Source organism: Eumetopias jubatus, unplaced genomic scaffold (genome assembly GCF_037043125.1).
Source record: "Eumetopias jubatus isolate StellerSeaLion01/CBP00866 unplaced genomic scaffold, mEumJub1_p1.0 scaffold_8, whole genome shotgun sequence".
NCBI lineage: Eukaryota > Metazoa > Chordata > Mammalia > Carnivora > Otariidae > Eumetopias > Eumetopias jubatus.
In genome coordinates, this window is record NW_028274814.1 from 44,855,334 (window position 1) to 44,877,517 (window position 22,184).

The window sequence follows — 22,184 nt, forward strand, 5'->3', positions numbered from 1 at the left end:
TGTGTCTCTCTCTCTCTCTCTCTCTCAAATGAGTAAGTAAAAAAAAATCTTTAAAAAACAAACAAAAAAACCAAACCAAAACATGTAGTTTTGTGCAATGTAAGATATCGGAGTGCAGATAAAAAGGAGATGAAAAAATGCATTTAAAAGAAATCGCGGTGGGGGCGCCTGAGTGGCTCAGTCGGTTAAGCGTCTGCCTTCAGCTCAGGTCATGATCCCAGGGTCCTGGGATCGAGCCCCACATCAGGCTCCCTGCTCAGCGGAGAGCCTGCTTCTCCCGCTCCCTCTGCCTGCCTCTCTGCCTACCTGTACTCTATCTCTCTGTCAAATAAATAAATAAAATCTTAAAAAAAAAAATAAAAGAAATCGCGGCCCTGGGTGGCTCAGTCGTTAAGCGTCTGCCTTCAGCTCAGGTCATGATCCCAGGGTATTGGGATCGAGTCCCACATCGGGCTCCCTGCACCGCAGGAAGTCTGCTTCTCCCTCTCCTACTCCCCCTGCTTGTGTTCTTGCTCTCGCTCTCTCTCTGTCAAATAAACAAAATTAAAAAAAAAAAAAAAAGAAATCGCAAGGGGTGCCTGGGTGGCTCAGTTGGTTAAGTGTTGGACTCTTGATTTCAGATGCTGCACTGGGTGTGGAGACTGCTCAGGATTCTCTCTCCCTCTGCCCCACTCCCCTCCCTCTCTTAAAAAAAAAAAATCTTCAAACAGAAAGATTTAGATTATGTTAAATCTGTGGCTATGAATTAGAATAAAGTCTCAAAATGTAGAATCTACTTAGACTTCTAGAATTGGAAGAAGGCCTGAAAGTTATCTAAGACAACCCCTTATTTTCTAATAGTAGACTTTCTGGACCCTGTTTTGTATTATGGTCAGAAGTTGCATTTGTTTAGTTAATGCCGTTTAATTTCCATCTAGCTTGGCTTTGGTCTCTTTATATCGTAATTTCAGTGCTACCTGAAGAAAGCTTTTTGCACTGAATAACAGATTTAGTTCTGAAGGGCCAGACCTGACTTTGGTCCAAAGGGAACTGAACTGCAGGACCTACTTTGATTTTAAAAGTTGTTAACCTTAGTGATGCTAACCTGAACCTCTGAGAAATGGATCCTTACCCCCACAAGTACAATTTTTTTTTAAGATTTATTTATTTATTTGAGAGAGAGAGAGAGAGGAGGGGCAGAAGGAGAGGGAGAGAATCCTCTCTGGTGAACGGGGAGCCCAACACAGGGCTCAATTTCACAACCCTGAGATGAAATCAAGAATCAGCCACTTATGGGGCGCCTGGGTGGCTCCATCGGTTAAGCGGCTGCCTTCAGCTCAGGTCATGATGCCAGGGTCCTGGGATAGAGTCCCGCATCGGGCTCCTTGCTCAGCAGGAAGCCTGCTTCTCCCTCTGCCTGCAGCTCCCGCTGCTTGTGCTCTTGCTCACTCTCGCCTATGCTCTCTCTCTCTAGCAAATAAATAAATAAAATCTTAAAAAAAAAAAAAAAAAAGAATCAGCCACTTAACCGACTGAGCCACCCAGGCACCACCTAAGTGCAATTTCTGATCAGTCTAACGTCCAAGCCACAGTCACGGCCAACACTAGAGTAGAACACTCATACTAAGCAGGTGACCATCTAGTCCATTTGGCCAGCTCCAGCTTCGGACGCTGAGAGGTATTTCATATGCTGACTTCATCTTGGTTTAACCCACATAAGTGAAAAGAAGAGGACACCGAGGGCATTTATCTTTTCCACCCCTACACTCTCTTTGCAATCTCAGTGTGATAAAGAGCAGGGACTTTAGAGTTGGGCAGAAACAGGTTTGGCCTTAGACAAGTTACTTAACCTTTGAAGGCCCCAGTTTCCTATCTGCACAAGGGTGAGGATAATAGTACTTTAATTATCTCATGGGTAACTTGGCAGGTGTAGGTGGGATATTGTTGAGCACTTCAGACAATGTCTGATGCACACCAAATCTTTCATAAAGGTCAGCAATTGTTTATCGACCAGGTGTGGCAAATGTTAACACACTCCGTCAACAAGAATTGGGTTCTCTTCTCTCTGTATAAGCTTTTCCATGGCATTTCATGCCCTCCCTGATTCAGTTATGATACCAACAGTGACTCCTAAACCCATGTCTGTAGTCCAACTTCTCTCCTGACCTCAAGCTTGGGTTTTCACAATTCTTTTTTTTTTTTCTAAAGATTTTATTTATTTATTTGCCAGAGAGAGAGAGAGAGACAGAGAGAGAGAGAGAGTGAGAGCACAAGCAGGGGGAGCGGCAGGCAGAGGGAGAAGCAGGCCTCCTGCCGAGCAGGGAGCCTGATGTGGGACTCGATCCCAGGACCCTGGGATCATGACCTGAGCCGAAGGCAGACGCCTAACCGATTGAGTCACCCAGGCGTCACGGGTTTTCACAATTCTTAAGACACCTGGCGGTGCCCTGGGAATCTAGAGCAAATCCAAAACAAGACCATTACCTGGCACCACACAGCATCTGACGCTCTTCTTGACTTCTCTGCATTTGTGAGATATCATTATCTTTCCAGTTACCCAAGCAGAAGGACAGAGCTGTTTTTGTTTTTTTTTAAACTGCTTCTTTATCCTCCATTTAATCAGTTGCCAAGTCATTCATTCACAGGCTCACTTAGTCAACAAATACTTCTTGGGCCTTTTCCAGAAGTCAGGTACGGTGTTCAACTCTGGGAATACCGTGGTGGGCAAAACTGACATGGTTTCTGCTCTCATCCACAAATACGGAATTACCAATTGGAATATACAAGTGGGAGGAAATTTCAGTCGGTATGAGAAAGTGCAACCAGGGACATCATATAGAATGAGAGTCAGGAAAGATCTCTCAGATCAGAGGAAGTGACAATCTGAACTGAGACCTGAAAGATGAAAGGAGTGTGTCAGGTGAATAATGAATGAAGAACATTCTAGGCAGCTGCATTAGCACGTACAAAGGCTCCGAGGTAGGAAAGTGCTTAATGCCTTTCTCTGAGGAACTGAAAGAAGGCCGTGCGGCTAAAAAGTTGTGAACTTGCTTGAGATGAGGCTGGAAGAGCAGGCAGGGACTTACTGTGTACAGAAGCCTTTGAAAGGTTCTGAGCAGGAAAGGCACAGGATTGGACCACTTTGCTTTGGGAGGGGCAAGAACAGAATTAGAGACCAGTTGGGAGGCTACTCGTGTGGTTCTGGTGACAAAGGCCAGCAGCTGTGGTGATGGAGAAAAGGGGATGTCCTGGAGACACAATTTGGCCGTGGTATTGATAGGACTTGGGGACTGGGATGTGGGGAGAGACTGAAAGGGAGGTGGCAAGGCTGATTCTTAGACTTCTGGCATGAGCAGCTGTGTAGATGCAAGTGTATGCAGAAGCTACCTTTCAAAAGATTCTGTGTTCCTAAAATACCTCACACGAGATCCCTATTTTCCCCTCTTGGTGCAATCACCTTGCCTCCAAGTCAATATAAACATCTGGACCATTGTTCTTTCTCATTGGTTTCTCTACTTCTTGTCTGTGTCTACTTCAAATCACCCCATGCTGCGTTATCTTCCTATTACAGCTCTGGTCACATTATTTCCCTTTCAAATACCTCTGATGGTTTCCTATCACCTACTTAATTAAGTACGAACCCTTTGCCTTGGCTTCCCAGGCTCTATGACCTACCTTTCCAGTCTTTTTTTTTTTGAGGGGGGGGAGAGGCCGAGGGAGAGGGAAGGAGAATCCCAAGCAGGCTCCATGCCCAGCACAGAGCTCAATTCGGGGCTCCATCCCAGAACCCCGAGATCACTACCCAAGCCAAAATCAAGAGTTGGACGCTCGACTGACTGGGCCATCCAGGTGCCCCTCCAGTCTGATTTCCACCTCTTCTCTATTTAAGTCCTGTTTTAGTCCAAGTGGACTACTTCCTGTTTCCTGACCATGTCACCACACATTCCTACTTCAATGCCTTTGCTCACACTATTCCCTTTGGTCTTACCATCTCAGTCGGCTGGAACCTTAATTCAGCTTTCAAAGTTCATTAAAGGGCCAATCTTTCAATCTCATAAAGCTTTGTAATTCTCTTACAGCACTTAGATTTCTGCCTCTTATTGTGATTATTAGAGTACTTATCTCCTGCCCATTCCCTACGCCCTAACCGTAGGCAATACTTGGCGTGCCTGGCTCGATTACTCATACTGCACCAGTGCCCTTGTCCTTGCAGGGTCAAGCGTAGAGTTTAACTCACTGTAGGTACATTTTTAAAAAAAAATTTATTTTGTTATGTTAGTCACCATACATTACATCATTAGTTTTTGATGTAGTGTTCCATGAGTCATTGTTTGTGTATAACACCTAGTGCTCCACGCAGTACGTGCCCTCCTTAATACCCATCACCAGGCCCACTCATCCCCCCAGCCCCCTCCCCTCCAAAACCCTCAGTTTGTTTCTCAGAGTCCATAGTCTCTCAGGGTTCGTCTCCCCCTCCGATTTCCCCCCCTTCATTTTTCCCTTCCTACTATCTTTTTTTTTTTTTAAACATATAATGTATTATTTGTTTCAGGGGTACAGGTCTGTGATTCATCAGTCTTACACAATTCACAGCGCTCACCATAGCACATACCCTCCCCAGTGTCCATCACCCAGCCACCCCATCCCTCCCACCCCCCAGTAGGTACATCTTCTTGAATTTAGGAACAATTCGTGTTATTGATGAGGGAGCGGAAGTCTAGCTGAGGACAAAACTGACACCCCCTCAAGTTCCCCCCTCCAACTATCTTAATGTTAATGCTTTGCTAGAGGTAAAAACCTTAGCTTGATAATAGCAAGGCCTCCAGTATCCTGAGGGTCTTCTTTAGCATATCAAAGTCCTTTTGGACACCTCCCACTTTCCTTACCTCCCCCAATTCCCCAGTATATAATTGGCCACTCCTTACAACCCGGGTGCAGCAGCTCTTTCTGCCCACAGATCCCGTCCCCATGCTTTCATAAAATCACCTCTTTGCACAAAGATGTCTCAAGAATTCTTTCTTGGCTGTTGGCCCCTGTCCTCACCAACATTTCAAAACTACATCATTAAGTATCCTAAGGAGTGATGAGACTCCAGGTGTTGAAAGGGAGGTTATTTTCTGGTAGTATTTGCCAGCACTATGGCAAAATTCACCCTCTACCAAATTCCTGGTGATCTTACAAAAGACATACACATATCCCTTTAATGGAGTTTTCTGGCTGTTCAAAATAATCCAATGCAGCAGTCCTCATAAGCTTATCCTTTCCCTGAAGTACTGAATTTTTAAAAATTACAGCCTCTAACTCAAGTTTTTCAAACTACTTGTAACCCAATAGGTCATGAAACTAATTTAGTGGGTCATAAGCGATACTAAAAAACAAAATAGAAACTAGCTACACACACAGCTTATATAAGGATAAGTAATGTTCCCTGAAACTTTTGTTTCAAATACATATATACACATATATGTGTATTGGGTCATGATTAAAGCATATTTCTCACCATGGGTCCCAGTCACAAAGGTTTGAAAGGTACCGCATTAATGATCTACTGCCTACCCCAAGATGAGTACACAGAACCCAAGTAGGTAAAGTAAGATGTTAAGAAAATGGCAATGAGACCATCTAATTAAAAGTTATTCACACTTCAGGGGTGCCTGGGTGGCTCAGTCCATTACGTGTCTGACTCTTGATTTTTAGCTCAGATCAGGATCTCAGCGTTGTGAGATCAAGCCCTGCTCTCCACGGAGCATGGAGCCTACTTAAGATTCTCTTTTTCTCTGCCCCTGCCCCCCTCCCCACCCCAACCACTCTCCTTCTCTAAAAAACAAAACCAAAAACTCTCTTAAAAAAAAAAAGGTATTCACACTTTAAAACGTGAATGTCTGATACACCTAACTCTTCCCTTGGGGTGTCTGCATTAAAGTGCCTTTAACCCAGATTAATCGTGAATTAGTAGGAACTGGGTCAGAATCATTTTGGACTGCAGGCCTTCTTGGTACATGTAACAAGGATTTCCTCCAGTATCCCAACTCCCCAAGACAGCGGGGGTTCTGGAACCAGGAACTCCATTGCTGAAAGGCTACCGGTCTCTAGGTTACAATATACAGAAATGGTAATACCTTTGTAAGGAAAACATTTACAACCAGAGTGCACTCTTTCTTTCATGCACTTGTCAAGCTTATCAGTTTATATTTAATCCATAGTATATATTTAATCCATACCTAGAAAACACAATCCTATATATCCACGAGGAAGAGCTATGCTTGATATGAGGCAACGTGAAGCCCCAAGCCGATCCAAACACGAGAAATACTGAGTTACTGTAGGCAACAACACGTGGGAGACAGGCGGCGGCGGCGGCGGGGGGGGGGGGGGGGGGGGGGGATCTGGGAACCGGTAGAATGGCAAGGGGGTTCAGGAGTGCGGTAGATGTATTACACCGAATGTGTATCACTTGATGACTGAGGGTGATGGGAGGAGAGTAGGGGGTAAGGATATGGAGAAAACAATTTCCCAGTCAGTTGTACGCCCCATGATAGCAGAGCAGTAGCTCACCAGGAGTGCACAGGCAGTATTCGATTATGTCAGCACAAAAAGGACAAATTCCAAGTCCTAATTCCAGCCCTAGCTCCATTTAACAGGTTGTCCCTAATAATTTGTTGTTACTTGTGTTACGTTCTCAATTTATAGTTGAGAAATCAACAGTGAGCTTCCAAACGAATGAATGTAAACACTCTTAATTGCCAATTACAACCCCAACAAATAACTGGGTGAGAAACAAGGCTCAAGGAGACGTTCAAAGCTGCTGTGGTGTGAAGAACCCTAGATTGGAGGTTTTGATAAATCTGGGTTAGATCTGAGAGATACTGAGGTGCCCTTCACCTCAAAAATTTTACAATTCTACAAGGGAGGGAAAGGTGACCTTTAGTTGGAAGAAAGGAAGATCAGCTTGGTTTTATATGTAAAAGGCAAGTAACAATTATATTAGCTGCTAAGGTTATTTAAATATAAATTAATGCCTCTCACATTATCTAGATCTAGTTAACATCCTTCGGTGATATTAATATGAGCGAACACCCTTTGGTGATATTATATGTCAACGTCTCTACTGACTACTGGATACATTCTAAACTTCTTTCTGGCATTTGAGGCATTCCACATCTGCCCAACTTTTATGCCAAATTTCTTAAGACTCTGATCTCTAATCTGCTCTTGTGCCAGTCCTGTTTGCTTAGTTCTTCCCCACTCCTACTCTCCTAAACTCCCATAACCTTCATAAAACCTTCCAACTACTTAAATATTTATGCATCAAATCTTGACCTTTGAATTCCTACAGGACTTTACAAGCTGTCCTATTAGGTAGGCATTACTGTCCTCATTTGATAGATAAGCAAATTGAGGCCCAGAGGGGTTAGGTGACTTGTCCCACAGTTTGTAAGCAGCAGCAAGGCTGGGTCTGACTTGCTAGCCTTGTAAGTCCACACTTTCTTTTTTCTCATTGTGCCATGCTGCTTCCGTGTCTTAAAAAACCATGGAGGAAGGATGCACTAAAAAAGCCTATAAAGCAGTTATAATACAGCCTGTTTTGACATAAAGTCAGACACATCACATCCTTTGAACCATACGGGTAATTAACTCTTGGAGTAGCATAGTTTTTAAAGGGGGTTGTCAGTCTTGTTTCCCAAGCCCAGTATTAAAATGATGTATCCCAGGGTAAATGACGACAGGTGAGTACGGTTAAGAGGGGGGAAAAAAGCAATATGGTATAAGAAAATATCAGAAACAAGACAGAAAAGAGAAGAAAGTGTAATATAAGCTGGAAATGCAGAAAAAGACTCCGAATATGGAAGTACAGAATACCCGGCTTAGGGGCCCACAAAGCTAATATCCAAGTTAGGGGGCTTATGCCTACCGACAAGAAGCGCGCATGTGTGAGAGTTGATATTAATAACAGACAGCAGTACACATGGACAGAGAGTAGAACTCAAGAGAGAGACAAATAAGGATAGGTCGTGGGGACACAGGGCAGATCATGGCATGATGAGACGGTGGTGGCGCCAAATGAGGGACCAGAAGGGTACAGCAGGGGTCAAAGAGAAAGGTAAAGAGGTTCAGAGGGCAAGGCGCCCCCAGACTCGAGGAAAGACTTGTCTTCCTCTCGATAACTGGTTGGCGTGATTTAAGATTCACATCCGCACCCCACAAAGCCTTCCTGGGTGCTCCGGAAAGTGAGGGGGGGGTCACGGCCCCATTCCCCGGGGACTCCGAGAGGGGGCGGAGCGAGGCAGGAGGGTCCTTACCCATAAAGATGGAGATGATGAGCCGCAGCGCCTGTTCCGACGCGCCCAGGGACGTCGCCAACTTGTTAAGGCTCAGCTCCTCGAGCCCCCACCGCAGCACCCTCGCCAGCTCCGCCACCGTTCCCACGTCCCCCTCAGCTGCGGACGCCATCTTTGCTCCGGGCGTCCCCCAGGGACCCCCCAGCTCGGCGCGCCCCGAATTGTGGGCACAAGGCTGTAGCTTCACCCCCAATTCCGGCCCGGAGCCCGCCCACGGCGTGCGCATTGGCTGCGGGCCCGCCCAGTGGCTCCAAGCTCCTCCGGCTATTGGTCGGTCCGAGCAGGGGGCGGGGCCTAGTGCAGCAAGGTAGGCAGAGGGCGGGTCTGAACGTTTGTAAAGCAAAGGTGACTCCCGCCGAGAATGAACGCGGGGCAGGCCGGGGGCGGGGCTTGGAATTGGGAACGGGAGTTGCGATTGGCAAAGTCTAAAGCCGGCGGCGAGGTGATTGTACAACTCGGTTCTAACTGCTTGGGGGAGGAGTCGGTGAGGGCGAGTGTCCGGCAGGCTCGTGCGCTGCCTTCTCATTGGCTGAGGCGGGAGCAGGCGAGAGTCGGGGCGGGGGGGTGGGGGCGTCACCCGACCGCGAGGTTACTCTCGGTCGCCGGCGCGCCGGGGTTACTGGGGCAAGTAACGGAGAGGGCGGGAATTCCTGGAGCAGCTTCGCGAGCGCCTCCTAACGGCACCCCGAGGCCGTTGTCAAACCGTTAGGCACGCCGCCTTCACTCCGCAAGGGTCTCGGGAGAGCCCAGCGCCCCAGAACACTGTTTTCTCCTTGTAGTTCAGGCATCTCTTTTCACGTAATTTCCTATATTAAACCCTCACCTTCCCCCGAGAGGCGAGGAAACCAAGATATGCCGATTTAGTCCTGATGAGTTTCATTTAAAATAAGCGAGTTTGCCACTATTTAAGTAATACAGGTTCATGGTAAAGGTTCAAACAGTTCAGGGACATGAAATGAGTTCTCTGGGGCGCCTGGGTGGCTCGGTGGTTGAGCGTCTGCCTTCGGCTCAGGTCATGATCCCAGCGTCCTGGGATTGAGCGCCGCATCGGGCTCCCTGCTCGGCGGGAAGCCTGCTTCTCCTTCTCCCACTCCCCCTGCTTGTGTTCCTTCTCTCGCTGTGTCTCTCTGTCAAATAAATAAATACAATCTTAAAAAAAAAAAAAGGATAGTTCTTTCTTCCCACCTTGCTTCCCATTCTTACTTCCTACAGATGACCACCTTTGGGATTGCACTACCAGTGTGTTGAGCGCTTAGCACGTGCCTGGGACTGTGCTGGGCTCTGGGGAATATAACGATAAGCCCGAAGCTATGGAGTGGGGATGATATACAGTCAAAATAGTGGCACGTGTAACTGAAAGCAAAAGTAAGTGCTCTGAAGGAAAGGAGCAAGGTTCTATGAGAGTATGTAACAAAAGAACACTGAGTTTCCTGTAATAACTGGACTTTGTGGTACAATTATAGCTTATACTTCTGTGGCACTTTGCTCTTCATAAAGCACTAATATCCATATTATTTCACTTAATTTGGCTGTGAAACAGGGTGTTTATTATTATAACACTGTCTTACAGGCAGAGGCTTGGAGAAATTAAGGAACTTGCTAAGTTCCTTTTCCAGTAAGTGGCAGAGACAGAATTGAAACTTAAAAAATCTGTAAAATTTCACCTCCCTTAAGGAAAAAAAATAAAAAATATGAAATATTCAGAATAGTTGAGAATAAGATGCTCCTCCTCCCCCCAATTGGGAAAGAAACATCTTGTATACAGTTGAAGAACCCACCCTGTGGCATTTTCCTCCTTCCCTTCTCAGAGGTCAAAACTTTACTGACTTTGGTATTTATCAATCCCATGCTTATTTTTATACTTTATGTACTGTGTACATCTAGAGAGAATATACAGTAAAGTTGCATGCTTTAAACTTTAAACTAGTGGTATGACAGTGAATGGATCATTCTGCAGGTTGTTTTTATGTTTACTATCTTTATTGAGATATACTCATGTTTTTACACGTAGCTCAAATCCATTCATTTTACAGTGATGTGATATTCCATTGTATGATTATACTACATTTAATTTTTCATGGTCATGTTGAGGAATACTTGGATCATTTCCTATTTACTTATGTATTGTTTTGTGACAAACATTGCTGCAGTGAGCATTCTTCCTTAAGCAAGAGTGAGAGTTTCTCTAGGACTGTGACTCCAAACCTTTTTTTTTTTAATTAACTGAGATCTCCTATAAGAAACACATTGCTATCCAGTATACACACATATTCATACACTAGACAACAAATACATATAATACTCATACAGACATACCCACCATACATGTTGCCATACTATGTGTGTGTTCTCTGATACTTTTCACTCTATTTTAATTCATTAAAAAATTGCCCCTCAGGATCCACTAACTTGATATCAATACCTACCAGTAGTTCATGATCCTCACTGAGAGAAGACTTCTCTAGTGTTTGTAATCAGGAAGGGAGTTATGGGTTGTAGGTTATGCACACTTTTAACTTTATTAGATTTTGCTAAATTGAAGTGTTTCGCTAGATGTTGTTTAAGGTCCTTAAAATGTCTGATTTGCTGAATAAGTAAAATATATTTGTTAAAGCATCTAGTCAATTAGACCTTGTTCAAAAATGTAGAAAGTTGTGGGACACGAGGGTGGCTCAGTCGGTTGAGCCACCGACTCCTGATTTCAGCTCGGGTCTCAGGTCATAATCTCGGGGTCCCGAGATTGAACTCCACCTGCACGCCCACCCATAGGGCTCCACAGGAGAATCTGCTTAAGATTTTCTCTCCCTCTCCTTCTGCCCTGCCCTCCCCCACCCCACTTGCACGCACATGCACACATTCTCTCTCTCAAATAAATAAATAAATAAATCTTTCAAAAAATGTAGAAAGTTGTTTTTTCTTTGTGTTCTAGAACTGGATAACATGTTTGCCCCTTCTTGCGCTTCTGGTGTTCCAAGAGAAGGGTGGGCATGGGACAGAGGCTGTGTCCATGTTGACACAACACGTGTCTGTTTTCCTTTCTCCTCAAGTGTTTGGTCAGCCACATTCTCTTCATTCTTCCTACTGCTACAGTGCAGCACCTCTTTCTCCAGTTACAGTGACTGGTGAGTGGAGAAGATTATATGGCCTCTTGCTTTGTAATTCAACACACTCATTACAGGCTTACTAAGTCAGGCTCTGTGCTGGACCCTCAATACAAAGATGAGTAAGAGACAGTCCCTGCCCTCAAGAACCTCTGTGACGGGGCGCCTGGGTGGCTCAGTTGGTTAAACCGCTGCCTTCAGCTCAGGCCATGATCCCAGGGTCCTGGGATCGAGCCCCACATCAGGCTCCCTGCTCATGCAGGAAGCCTGCTTCTCCCTCTGCCTGCCGCTCCCCCTGCTTGTGCTCTCTCCCTCTCCCTCACTCTCTCTGTGTGTCAAATAAATAAATAAAATCTTAAAAAAAAAAAAAAAGAACCTCTGTGACTAGTGAGAAGAGAGATGTGAAGAGATAATTATGGCTCAGTTGGTTGGGCGACTGCCTTCGGCTCAGGTCGTGATCCCGGAGTCCCGGGATCGAGTCCCGCATCGGGCTCCCCGCCCAGTGGGGAGTCTGCTTCTCCCTCTGACCCTCTCCCCCTCTCGTGCTCTCTCTCTCTCATTCTCTCTCTCTCTCTCTCAAATCAATCAATCAATCAATAAATAAAATCTTTTAAAAAAAACTAAGTGGAAGTGTTTGTGTAGAAGTAAACAAAACGCATTAGTGAGATCATTTTCTCCTCTTCCTGCTTTTCCCTGTCCTTCCCTTCCCTCTACAGCAATCTCAGGATGTCTTTCTATTTCTCCCTCCATCCTTCCCTTCTTTCTTTCCTTCCTTCCCACTGGCTCCTTGATCTCTGTCTATTATCATTGGTTGGGTTTCCTGTCTCAAAACAGCTTGGCTTTCTCCGAAGTTACTGCCCTTTCTCCTTTTCCTCCCTACCATAATTTTGTGACAAGAACCTCACTTTCTCATGATGGCAGAGATGGTTGGTACTCACTCAAGAACGATGCATGTGCCTACGACTTCTCAACTCCCTTGCAGTCAGCTTGGGACCATGTGACTAGTTATGGCAGATGGACTATAAGCAGGAATGAAGTGTCATTTCCTGGCCAAGGTGGTAAAGAGCCAGAGTGGCTCCCAAATGTCTCTCTTCCCTTGCTATAGTAACTTTGCAGAAGCCGTATATTCTGGCAGGCACTGTTATAAGGTAGAAGAAGGAGCCCTGTCTAGCCTTGGCTTGTTTTTACATGTAAAAAATAAATCTTTGTGGTGTTAAACCCCAAGATTTAAAGTTACTGTTTCAACTTACCCCAATAACACGTTAGCCCACCAGTCTTTATTCCCATTAAAATTTGGTATTCATTTTCACTGTTTATGAAACTAATCACCCAAAGACCACAGACTACTTAATAGTTATATTTACTTTCCCTTCTCTGTCTCAGATTTTTAATTTCCAAGAGCTCCTTTTTTTTTTTTTCTATGCTGGAATAACTTCTTTTTTTCCAGCATTCTTTTTTCTTTTTAAAAGATGTTATTTTTAAGTAATCTCTACACCCAACGTGGGGCTTCTACTTAGAATCCCAAGATCAAGAGTCGCAGGCTCCACTGACTGAGGCAGCCATGCGCCCCAGCATTCTTGCTTTATGTACACAATCTGCTATCTTAGCCTCCTGAGAACATAATTAGGGATTTTGGAGGAAGGTTTCTTCTTTTATTATTTATATTTGTCATTATCCTTTTATTCCCTGCATTTTTCCTTTTTCCTCTGGATTTTTGTTTTCTTTTTGTTTCTTTTGTCTCTTTTATGATGGTGACTGTCCTTTCATATACAAACAAGGAATTACAAAGTTGACTGGATATAGGGATGACTGGATATATATTGGGTAGAGCTCACTGACTGAAAGTGATTGGGCTGGGAGCCCAGGATCCTTTCCGTTGAGAAACTCCCAAATGTCAGTATGTGGAGGGTTTATTCTTTAGGATTCTTCTGTTTCTTCAGAGGAAACTGCCCGTCTCCTGCCAGAAAGGCATGTACCTGTTTTTAGCTCCATATCTCTCCCTTGTTCTTTGCCATGTCTACTGTTCCAGAGTCCAGAGTTTCTCACATCCATGTTCTCAGATTATAGCATCAATTATCTGCCTGGTGCTGGTGGGGGTGGGTATTTACCTAGCAGTGATTGGTGGGGGAGGGGGCTTGAGTCCAAGCTTTCAGGCCTCCAATTTTGGCTCCTGGTCAACTACCGCCCTCTGCTGTATCACCTAGCTCCCCTCCCCCACCATCTTTCCATTGTCCAAAAATGTATTTAAATGATTCATCTGAAACTGGGGTGCAAGGGTACAAGAGCACCTGGTTCTGGGGGTCCCAAACAGACTAGGTCTAGCCTCTTGCCGCTGACAAAATCCAAAGGCACAGAGATGAGTGGTGGTGAAACCGGAAAGGAATTTATTTCAGTGAGGCTGACACTAGGAAGACACAGGCTAATGTCTCAATGACAGTCTCCAAAGTGCTGAAACTACGGCTAGGCTTATATAAGGCAAATGCGGGACAAGGGTCGGTGGATACATGCAGGCGAGCAGTAAAGGCTAGGTCAATAAAATCATTACCTTAGAGTCAATCACAGATGGTTGGGGACTTCCTGGCTCTGGGGGTTTTTCTTGAGTGGGGTAGTTTTGGTTCCCATCATAGGATGTTTTGTTCACAGGGTCTTTTGCCTGAGTTAAGCTGGAAAGAAGAACTTAATCAGAAAGTTTGAGGTCCAAATGGAAGTAGTTGAAGTCCTCTTTCATCTTCACTTTGTCCTTATAGATTTATATCTTCCCCATTCTACCCTTCACTATTATTTTAGTGGGATCTCAGCTAAGTCAATCTGCCATCTTTATCAGTAGTCTCCCTCTTTGATTTAAAAATACTATGGGGCACCTGGGTGGCTCAGTCGTTAAGCGTCTGTCTTCCACTCAGGTCATGATCCCAGGGTCCTGGGATCAAGCCCCGCATCGAGCCCCTCTTCGAGCCCCTCATCGAGCCCCTCATCGGGCTCCCTGCTCAGTGGGAAGCCTGCTTCTCCCTCTCCCACTTCCCCTGTTTGTGTTCCCTCTCTTGCTGTCTCTCTCTCTCTCTGTCAAATAAATAAATACAATCTTTAAAAAAATATTTTTTCTGGGGTGCCTGAGTGGCTCAGTTGGTTAAATGTCTGACTCTCGGTTTTGGCTCAGGTCATGATTGATCTCATGGGTCATGGGATTGAGCCCAGTGTCTCAGGCTCTGTGCTTAGTGGGGAGTCTGCTTAAAGATTCTCTCCTTCTGCCCCTCCCCCATTGCTCTCTCGATCTCTCAAATAAATAAATAAAATCCTTAAAAAAATAAAAAGTATTTTTCTAAATGGCCTACTTTAAAAATACTTTGAAGATTTTATTTATTTATTTATCTATCTATCTATTTATTTATTTATTTAGAGAGCAGGTGGGGAGGGGCAAGGCGAGAGGGAGAGAGAGCATCTCAAGCAGACTCCATGCTAAGCATGGAGACCCACACGGGGCTCGATCCCACAACCTAGAGATCATGACCCTAGCCAAAATCAAGTCAGATGCTCAGCCGATCAAGGCACCCAAGTACCCCTAAAAAATACTTTTGGATAGCCAATTTTTCTAATAGTTTTATATCTTTAAAGAACATACTTAGGCATCTGTATTAGCCTGAGCTCTGCAGAGAAACAAAATCAGTAGGATCTATCTGTCTATCTCTCTATCTACTTATCTGGAGTCTGAGAAGTCCCAAGATCTGCAGTCAGACCCAGAAGAGCCAGTGGTATATGATTCTGAAGGCCTGAGAACCAGGACAGCCAATGGTGTAAGCTCCAGTTTGAGTCTGGGTCCGAAGACAGGGGAAGACTCATGTTCCAGCTTGAAGACAGGCAGAGAGAGCAAATTTTCTCGTACTCAGCCTTTTGTTCCATTCAGGCTTTCAAAGGCGTGGATGGATGAGGCCCAACTCCCTGGGGCAGGGCAATCTGCTTTACTCAGTCTACATATTTAATCTTTTTTTTTTTAAAGATATTATTCATTCATTTGAGAGAGAGAGAGACAGTGAGACAGGGAACACAAGCAGGGGGAGTGGGAGAGGGAGAAGCGGGCTTCCCATGGAGCAGGAAGCCCGATGCAGGCTCGATCCCAGGACCTTGGGACCATGACCTGAGCTGAAGGCAGACACCCAGTGACTGAGCCACCCAGGCGCCCCTACATATTTAATCATTAATCTCATCCAGAAACACTTTTACAGACCCAGAATAATGTTTAACCAAATATCTGGGCACCTTGAGGCCCAGTCAGGTTGACATATAAAATTAACCATCACAAGTCTATCTCTTGTCAACTTGGTATCCATATGCATCTCCTTAAACCATACTTATTCTCCAGCAAGGTCATATTTCCACCTAACACAATACAACAATCCTGTGTACAACTGAAAACAGACCAACCTCTTCACCAGAAGAGGAGGTAAAGTCATTGAGTGACTCTCCTCCTTGATATCTCATCACTTATATACTATGATGTAAAATTAAAAATACTTAAAAAAACTATGATATAAGAGAGGGAAGAAACCAAAGATATTTGATATGTATGTATTTATAACAAAATGAGGAATATTCATGATGATTACAGTCTTCATTTCTGTAACCGGTCACATGGTCATAGCTGCTATTTGTAACTACCTTCTTCTGTTATCTATTCTGTATTCTCTTTGCCTTCAGCAAGCACCTCAGTTGATAGTGGTTCTTTACCTGGTGGAATCGATGTAGGAAAGATTTTAGGGTTCAAAGCCGACGGCCAAGAAATAATTCTTGAGAACGTCTTTGGTGCAAAAAGGTGGTTTTATTAAAGCATGGGTTTTATTAAAAGCAAAGCTCAGAGTACAGTGGCCTATCCAGCCTGGGGGAAGCCATGGACACAAGTTAGAACTACATAGCCGTTGGGTCCCGTTAGGAAACAGTCATCCAATTCTGAACCTCCTTTACCTGCAGTCAAGATATCAAAGGCTATTTAGTTTTGGAGGGCCATCTTTTGAATTTGTGTAATAAAAGACGGTCCATTGTCACTTTGTAGGGACCAAGGGAGTCCAAATCTAGAGACAATTTCTCTTAGCAAAGTTTTTGTCACCTCCATGGCCTTTTTACCCAAATAAGTAGCCTGGTGTAGACCCTGTATTACCTGCCATTGGTTATTTTTAGGTAAAAAGATTTTTCCCTCATTATTAACAAATCAGTCCTGTGCATTTTTGAATATCCTCATTCCTGGGCTATGTGAATTTCTTGTTCTGAATAGACTGGACTTATGGACTTTACTGGTAGAGTTAAGACTGGCAAAAGATTAAATACTTGTTTATTTAGTGCTGCCTTCTTGGCTGCATGGTCTACTGAATTGTTTCCTTTAGATCCTAATGTCAGATCCTTTGATGTCCTTTGAGATGAGTTACAGCTACCTCCTTAGGCAGGTGTACAGCCTCAAGAAGAGTCATAATTTCAGGCCCCTATTTGATTACGGAGTTATGGCTTGATAATAATCCCCTTTTCTTTCAAATTGCTCCATGGGCCTGTAGGACTAGGAAGACATATTTGGAGTCAGTATAAATATTAATTTTTAAGCCTTTGGCAATTGCAAAGCACGGGCCAAGTGCTATAGCATACCCAGCTTTTCTTATTCCCTTTGCCAACAGTAAACGAACTGTCTGCATTTTCAATAGGGGTATCTTTTAAATCTGGTTGACTAGAATTAACAAGATCAATAACCTATGAACAGTTATGCTATATAACTATAGAAGTACGAAGGTCAGGTCCAGGCAAAAGGGTAGCTGGGTTTAAAATTTGACAGGTTTTAAGTATTATTTCAGGCATATCTATAAGCATAGCCTGGTATTTAATAAGTGAGCCTCCCATCATCTATTGGTGGCCTTTGGTCTCTAAGACTCTATACTCTGGACCTGATGTGAAGTCATTACAGTCAGGGACTGTCCCATAGTGAGCTTTGAGGCTCTTTCTACTAGGAGGGCTGTTTTATGCTTGGCTAAAGCCTTTACTTGCAATTTTATATTAATAGAGGTGGCTTCCAGGATAAATATGACTAAGGGATAAAACCATCAAGAAGCCCTCTTTGTTTGAGGTCCAGCCTTAACAATGTCCTAATTATAAGGAATCACTGGCAAGTGGGAAAAGACTTGTCTCATGAGATAAGGGCATCCTCAAGGGCATCATCCAATCCAATCCTAAAGAAAGTGGGGTCATCCATTATCTCCACAAGTCCATTGTTAATCCCATAGAGTGGGGTACAGTCTGGCTTTTAAGGAGCAATTTTGTCATCCCAGCCACATGGAATTGGTCAAGGTGATAGCTGAGTTATACAATTGTTGGGGAATCGATCCCATTTTTCAGCTGTTCAAATAATCATATGCCTATGGGGTCCTGTTATCGTCCCCACAGAATAACAAGCAAGAAGATTGCCTATACATGAGCTATTGTGGCAATTTTTTTGAAGTTTACCTCAAGTTGTCTAGCTTAGGTAAACAACATTCAAAGACAATCAGAACTAGGGCGCCTGGGTGGCTCAGTCGTTGGGCGTCTGCCTTCGGCTCAGGTCATGATCCCAGGCTCCTGGGATCGGGTCCCACATCGGGCTCCCTGCTCCATGGGGAAGCCTGCTCTCCCTCTCCCCCTCCTCCTACTTGTGTTTCCTCTCTCGCTGTCTCTGTCTTGTCAAATAAATAAATAAAATCTTAAAAAAAAAAAAAGACCACCAGAACTAGAATTTAACATCTGCAAAGGTGTGTTATTGAAACATAATTTTTCTCTCTAAAATTACCCTTATTTCCAGAGAGAGCCAAATCAAGACCAATTTATTTGCAAAACAAGTCCAATTTTAACAAATTTGGCCTAATTATTTACATAAGCTCAGCAAGAATAGCAAATGGCCATATAGATCTTTTAAAATCTGCTTTGCTGGGATGCCTGAGTGGCTTAGTCACTTAAGCGTCTGCCTTTGGCTCCGGTCATGATCCCAGGATTGAGTCCCACATCGGGCTCCTTGCTCAGTGGGGAGCCTGCTTCTCCCTCTGCCTGCTGCTTCCCCTGCTTGTGCTCTCCCTCTCTTTCTGAAAAATAAATAAATAAAATCTTTAAAAAAAAATCTGCTTTGCTGGAACATTTATAAGGAGTCTAGATTGAACTTTTAGTGGCCTCAAGGCCAGAAGCCAAGCCAAATAGTTGCCTTCAGACATGCCTGCAATACCCATAGACTTGGGTGAATTCCTTTTCATGGGGTCCCCAAAGTATCCTGAGTTTCCCGCACCTGCTGGGATGTGCATTCTTTACTCACCTGGTTGGGGCTGCTGGGAACTCTGTAAGCAAGGTATCAGGCCAGCAGTTCCAAGGGGCTTTATGGCTCCATGTTTCATAAAGTCAACCTTAGTTTCTTAAAGCTGTTTTGTCATACCTGAGTCTATGCATGTCTCTCTCAAATATGACATTCCGGTCAAAGCCTTGGTCAAATAACCAATGTTTCCAATTGTGTCCTGTTACAAGGAGAACAGATTCTTATTGAACTTATGCAAATAACTATGATTACCATGGAAGAAAGAATACTTACTGAGACTTTTTGAATTTCAGAAGGTTTACGTAGAGAGAAAAGTTAAATGTTTCAATTTGTTCACAAATGAATATTTATCATATCTCTGTAAATTATAGATATCTTAAGAGAAAGTTTTCTTAATCTGGAAGAGTAAACATTAGAGAACTGGCAATGTTTCAAACAAGAATCACAAAACCATAATCATCTTTTTAGTTCATTCAGTCCCATCTTACTAATTCTTGTTCAGTTTGAATGCAGCCTTTCAGTTAGTTCTGGAAATTCTTACCCATTTCAGTTTTATGATCTTAAAGATATTGAATAAGTTGTCCTATAAGTCCTTTATATGAACCTCCCTGAAGATGAAACTCATTTTGCAAGAGAATAAGAACAATTAGAAATGACAAAAACTCAGAAATGGACATTGTTAATGATCTGACAGTTCATTATGATGCAATTGACAAGGAAACTCAGTTATTTCTGTGACACATAACACTTCAATAATCAGAATATCGAGTGATGACCTTATACCAGAGCGTAACATACCAAATAAACAAGCCTAATTAGTCAATGAGACTTTGTTCACGATTTAAATCTTTGGGAAGTTTGTTAAAACCTTAGAAAGTTTTAAAACATGTGCCTAAATAGGGTTAGGGATCATTAAAGACCTGATAAAGGCAAAACACAGAAACTGGTTTTTCTGGGCAGGCAAAGAGAAAACAACTGTTTACATTTTCTTATCAAGAGCCAACCAACAATTCAAGAAAACTTTGTCTTTTTGAACGCAGAGAAAGCAGACTTTCAATCTTATACCAGTGTACTTTTTTTAAAATTTTTATTTTTTAAGATTTTATTTATTTGACAGAGAGAGAGAGACAGCGAGAGGGAATACAAGCAGGGAGAGTGGGAGAGGGAGAAGCAGGCCTCCCGCGGAGCAGGGAGCCAGATGCGGGGCTCGATCCCAGGACCCTAGGATTATGACTTGAGCCAAAGGCTGACGCTTAACCGTCTGAGCCACCCAGGCGCCCCACCAGTGTACTTTTAAAATCTGTTCATTTCAATATTAGTCCATCCTGACCATACATACATAAAATTACTTTCCAAAGTTTTCCCATCATAAACCTGCTACAGCTTTCCTTTGCATTGAGATTTTGTCCCAAGCCATTTCCCTCCAACCAGGCTCATTTAGGACAAAATTGCTTTCTTTCTTTTTTTTTTTTTCCTTAAGATTTATTTATTTATTTTTGAGAGAGTGAGAAAGAGAGAGAGAGTACATGAGAGCGGGGAGGGTTAGAGGGAGAAGCTGGCCCCTCGCCGAGCAGGGAGCCCAATGCGGGACTCGATTCCGGGACTCCAGGATCATGACCGAAGGCAGTCGCTTAACCAACTGAGCCACCCAGGCGCCCAAAATTGCTTTCTTTTACCTTCAACAAAAATGTATTCCCGTTCCTTATATCTTTCTTACACACACAGTTTCTTTCCTTATTTCCATCAGTCTTAATTACGTTTAGCAGAATTTTGCACTCTCAGAGACCTTAGTCTAAATAGTATTGCTATTAGTCTAAATACTAATTACTAATACTAATTACTAAATACTAATACTATTACTAAGTACTAAATACTAATACTAATAGACTAAAAAAATAGTCTAAATACTATTACTAAATAGTAACCAACTGTAAACTGTTACACCAGAATTCTTTCGAAAATTTAGGCAAATTTATGAATCAATTAAGCATAAAGCATCTTTACCAACAGACTCAAATATCCTTATTTTCTCTGCAATAAGAAGTCAAAAGCACAAACCTATGTCCGGTAATCAATGCTTTAGCACTTTATTCTATTTGGAGAAGACCTAGATGTCCAATAAATTTAATCCCATTTATCATCCAAGCAAAACTTTAAAGTTTCAGGTTACCAAAGACTCTGAAAGCCATCTTAACAATTACCCATGAAAACTTCGAGACAGACCAGATTAACCATCATTTTAAATCATCTTTTTGCTAACAAATTGCAACAGAGATAACACGAGCTTATTTGACCTGAAGCAAACCTTGGTAGAATAAAAGTTTCACATTTAACGCTGATAACTTTAAAGACATGTCTATCTTAATTAAACCAACAAACTTAAATTAGTTTAAATATCGAATTTGTTCCACCTGGGTCTACTTAAAAGTCAATCAATTTGTTCCCCATTGTCAATTTTTTTTTAACTGAGACAGTGGTAGGGAAATCTGAAGAGGGAGGTGTTAAGTCCAGGGGATGCTCTTCTTGCTCCCTGACAGCAAGGGTAGGAGGAGCCAATGGTGCCTGAGGCACTGAGGATGGCGCAAAAGCCAGTTTTGCAGGCCACACCCAAGGTGGTGCAGAAATGGAGGAGGGGAGGGGGAAGGCAGAAGGGGTGAGGTGCTGCCAGAAGGCAGAGAAAAAGAGTTCCTGGTTCTAAACTTCCTCAGCTCGGACAGATGAGCAGACGCCATGTTTTTTTTTCCCACCAAAGTGGAATTAGGCAGCCCATGTCAGGTTGAAACAAAGGGAGTTTTGGCAGCTGCTTGGGGAATATGCCTTAAAGTCCCTGTCCTGAGGTAGACTAACCACAGTTGGCTCTGATTATAGCCATTAATCCGGGAAATGAGGGAGAAGCCCCCACATCTATTAGGAGGAGGAACAGTGAGAGAGTCAGCGTCCCCTTTGCTAGGAATGGCCTGTGTTTCCTCCAGCAACCTCGGTTTATTCGGAGGAGGCTTATTTAGATAATTATCATCCAATATGTCAGGAGGGAGTTTACTGGCTTGGTTACTGATTAAACACATTCTACAAGAGGCCCTTAGGTCTGGGTCCTGATCTAGAGCCCTGTTTCCTGCAAAAGAGATCTAACCGACAGATCCTATTGAGGCCATGCAGTATTACAGGAGATCAGGGCTTCCCTAAATTTTGCAACCTGAATTGTTTCCAGTGGGTTAAAAGGCACCCCAAGGGAGAGTCCTTGGGAACTGAAGAAGAAACCTACTGAGAGAAGGTCCATTACCAAACCCCCCCTCCCCTCCCACACAGGATATGTCAGGGGTTTCGTGTGTGAAGAGCGCCTGGAGGCATCCCTCAAACAAAATCGCTATTGATCACCATCCTGCCTTACCTTGAAGGCATTCCTGCTGTAAGAGGCCCCGTAGGAGGGATGCTGGCGTTCTTCCCCTTCTCCATTGCATAATAGAC

At 43.6% G+C, this 22,184-nt stretch overlaps 1 protein-coding gene across 2 annotated transcripts in view; it reads right to left on the reverse strand.

Annotated features, from left to right (window-relative positions):
- The window catches only part of LPCAT3 (lysophosphatidylcholine acyltransferase 3), a 38,754-nt gene extending 30,230 nt beyond the window's left edge, over positions 1-8,524 (reverse strand). For both annotated transcript variants that reach the window (XM_028121010.2, XM_028121009.2), the window contains exon 1: positions 8,280-8,524. In XM_028121010.2, coding sequence (XP_027976811.1) covers positions 8,280-8,430 — 151 coding nt within the window. In that variant the 5' untranslated portion in view covers positions 8,431-8,524. The remainder of the gene's footprint in view (positions 1-8,279) is intronic.
- Positions 8,525-22,184: the final 13,660 nt, after the last annotated feature.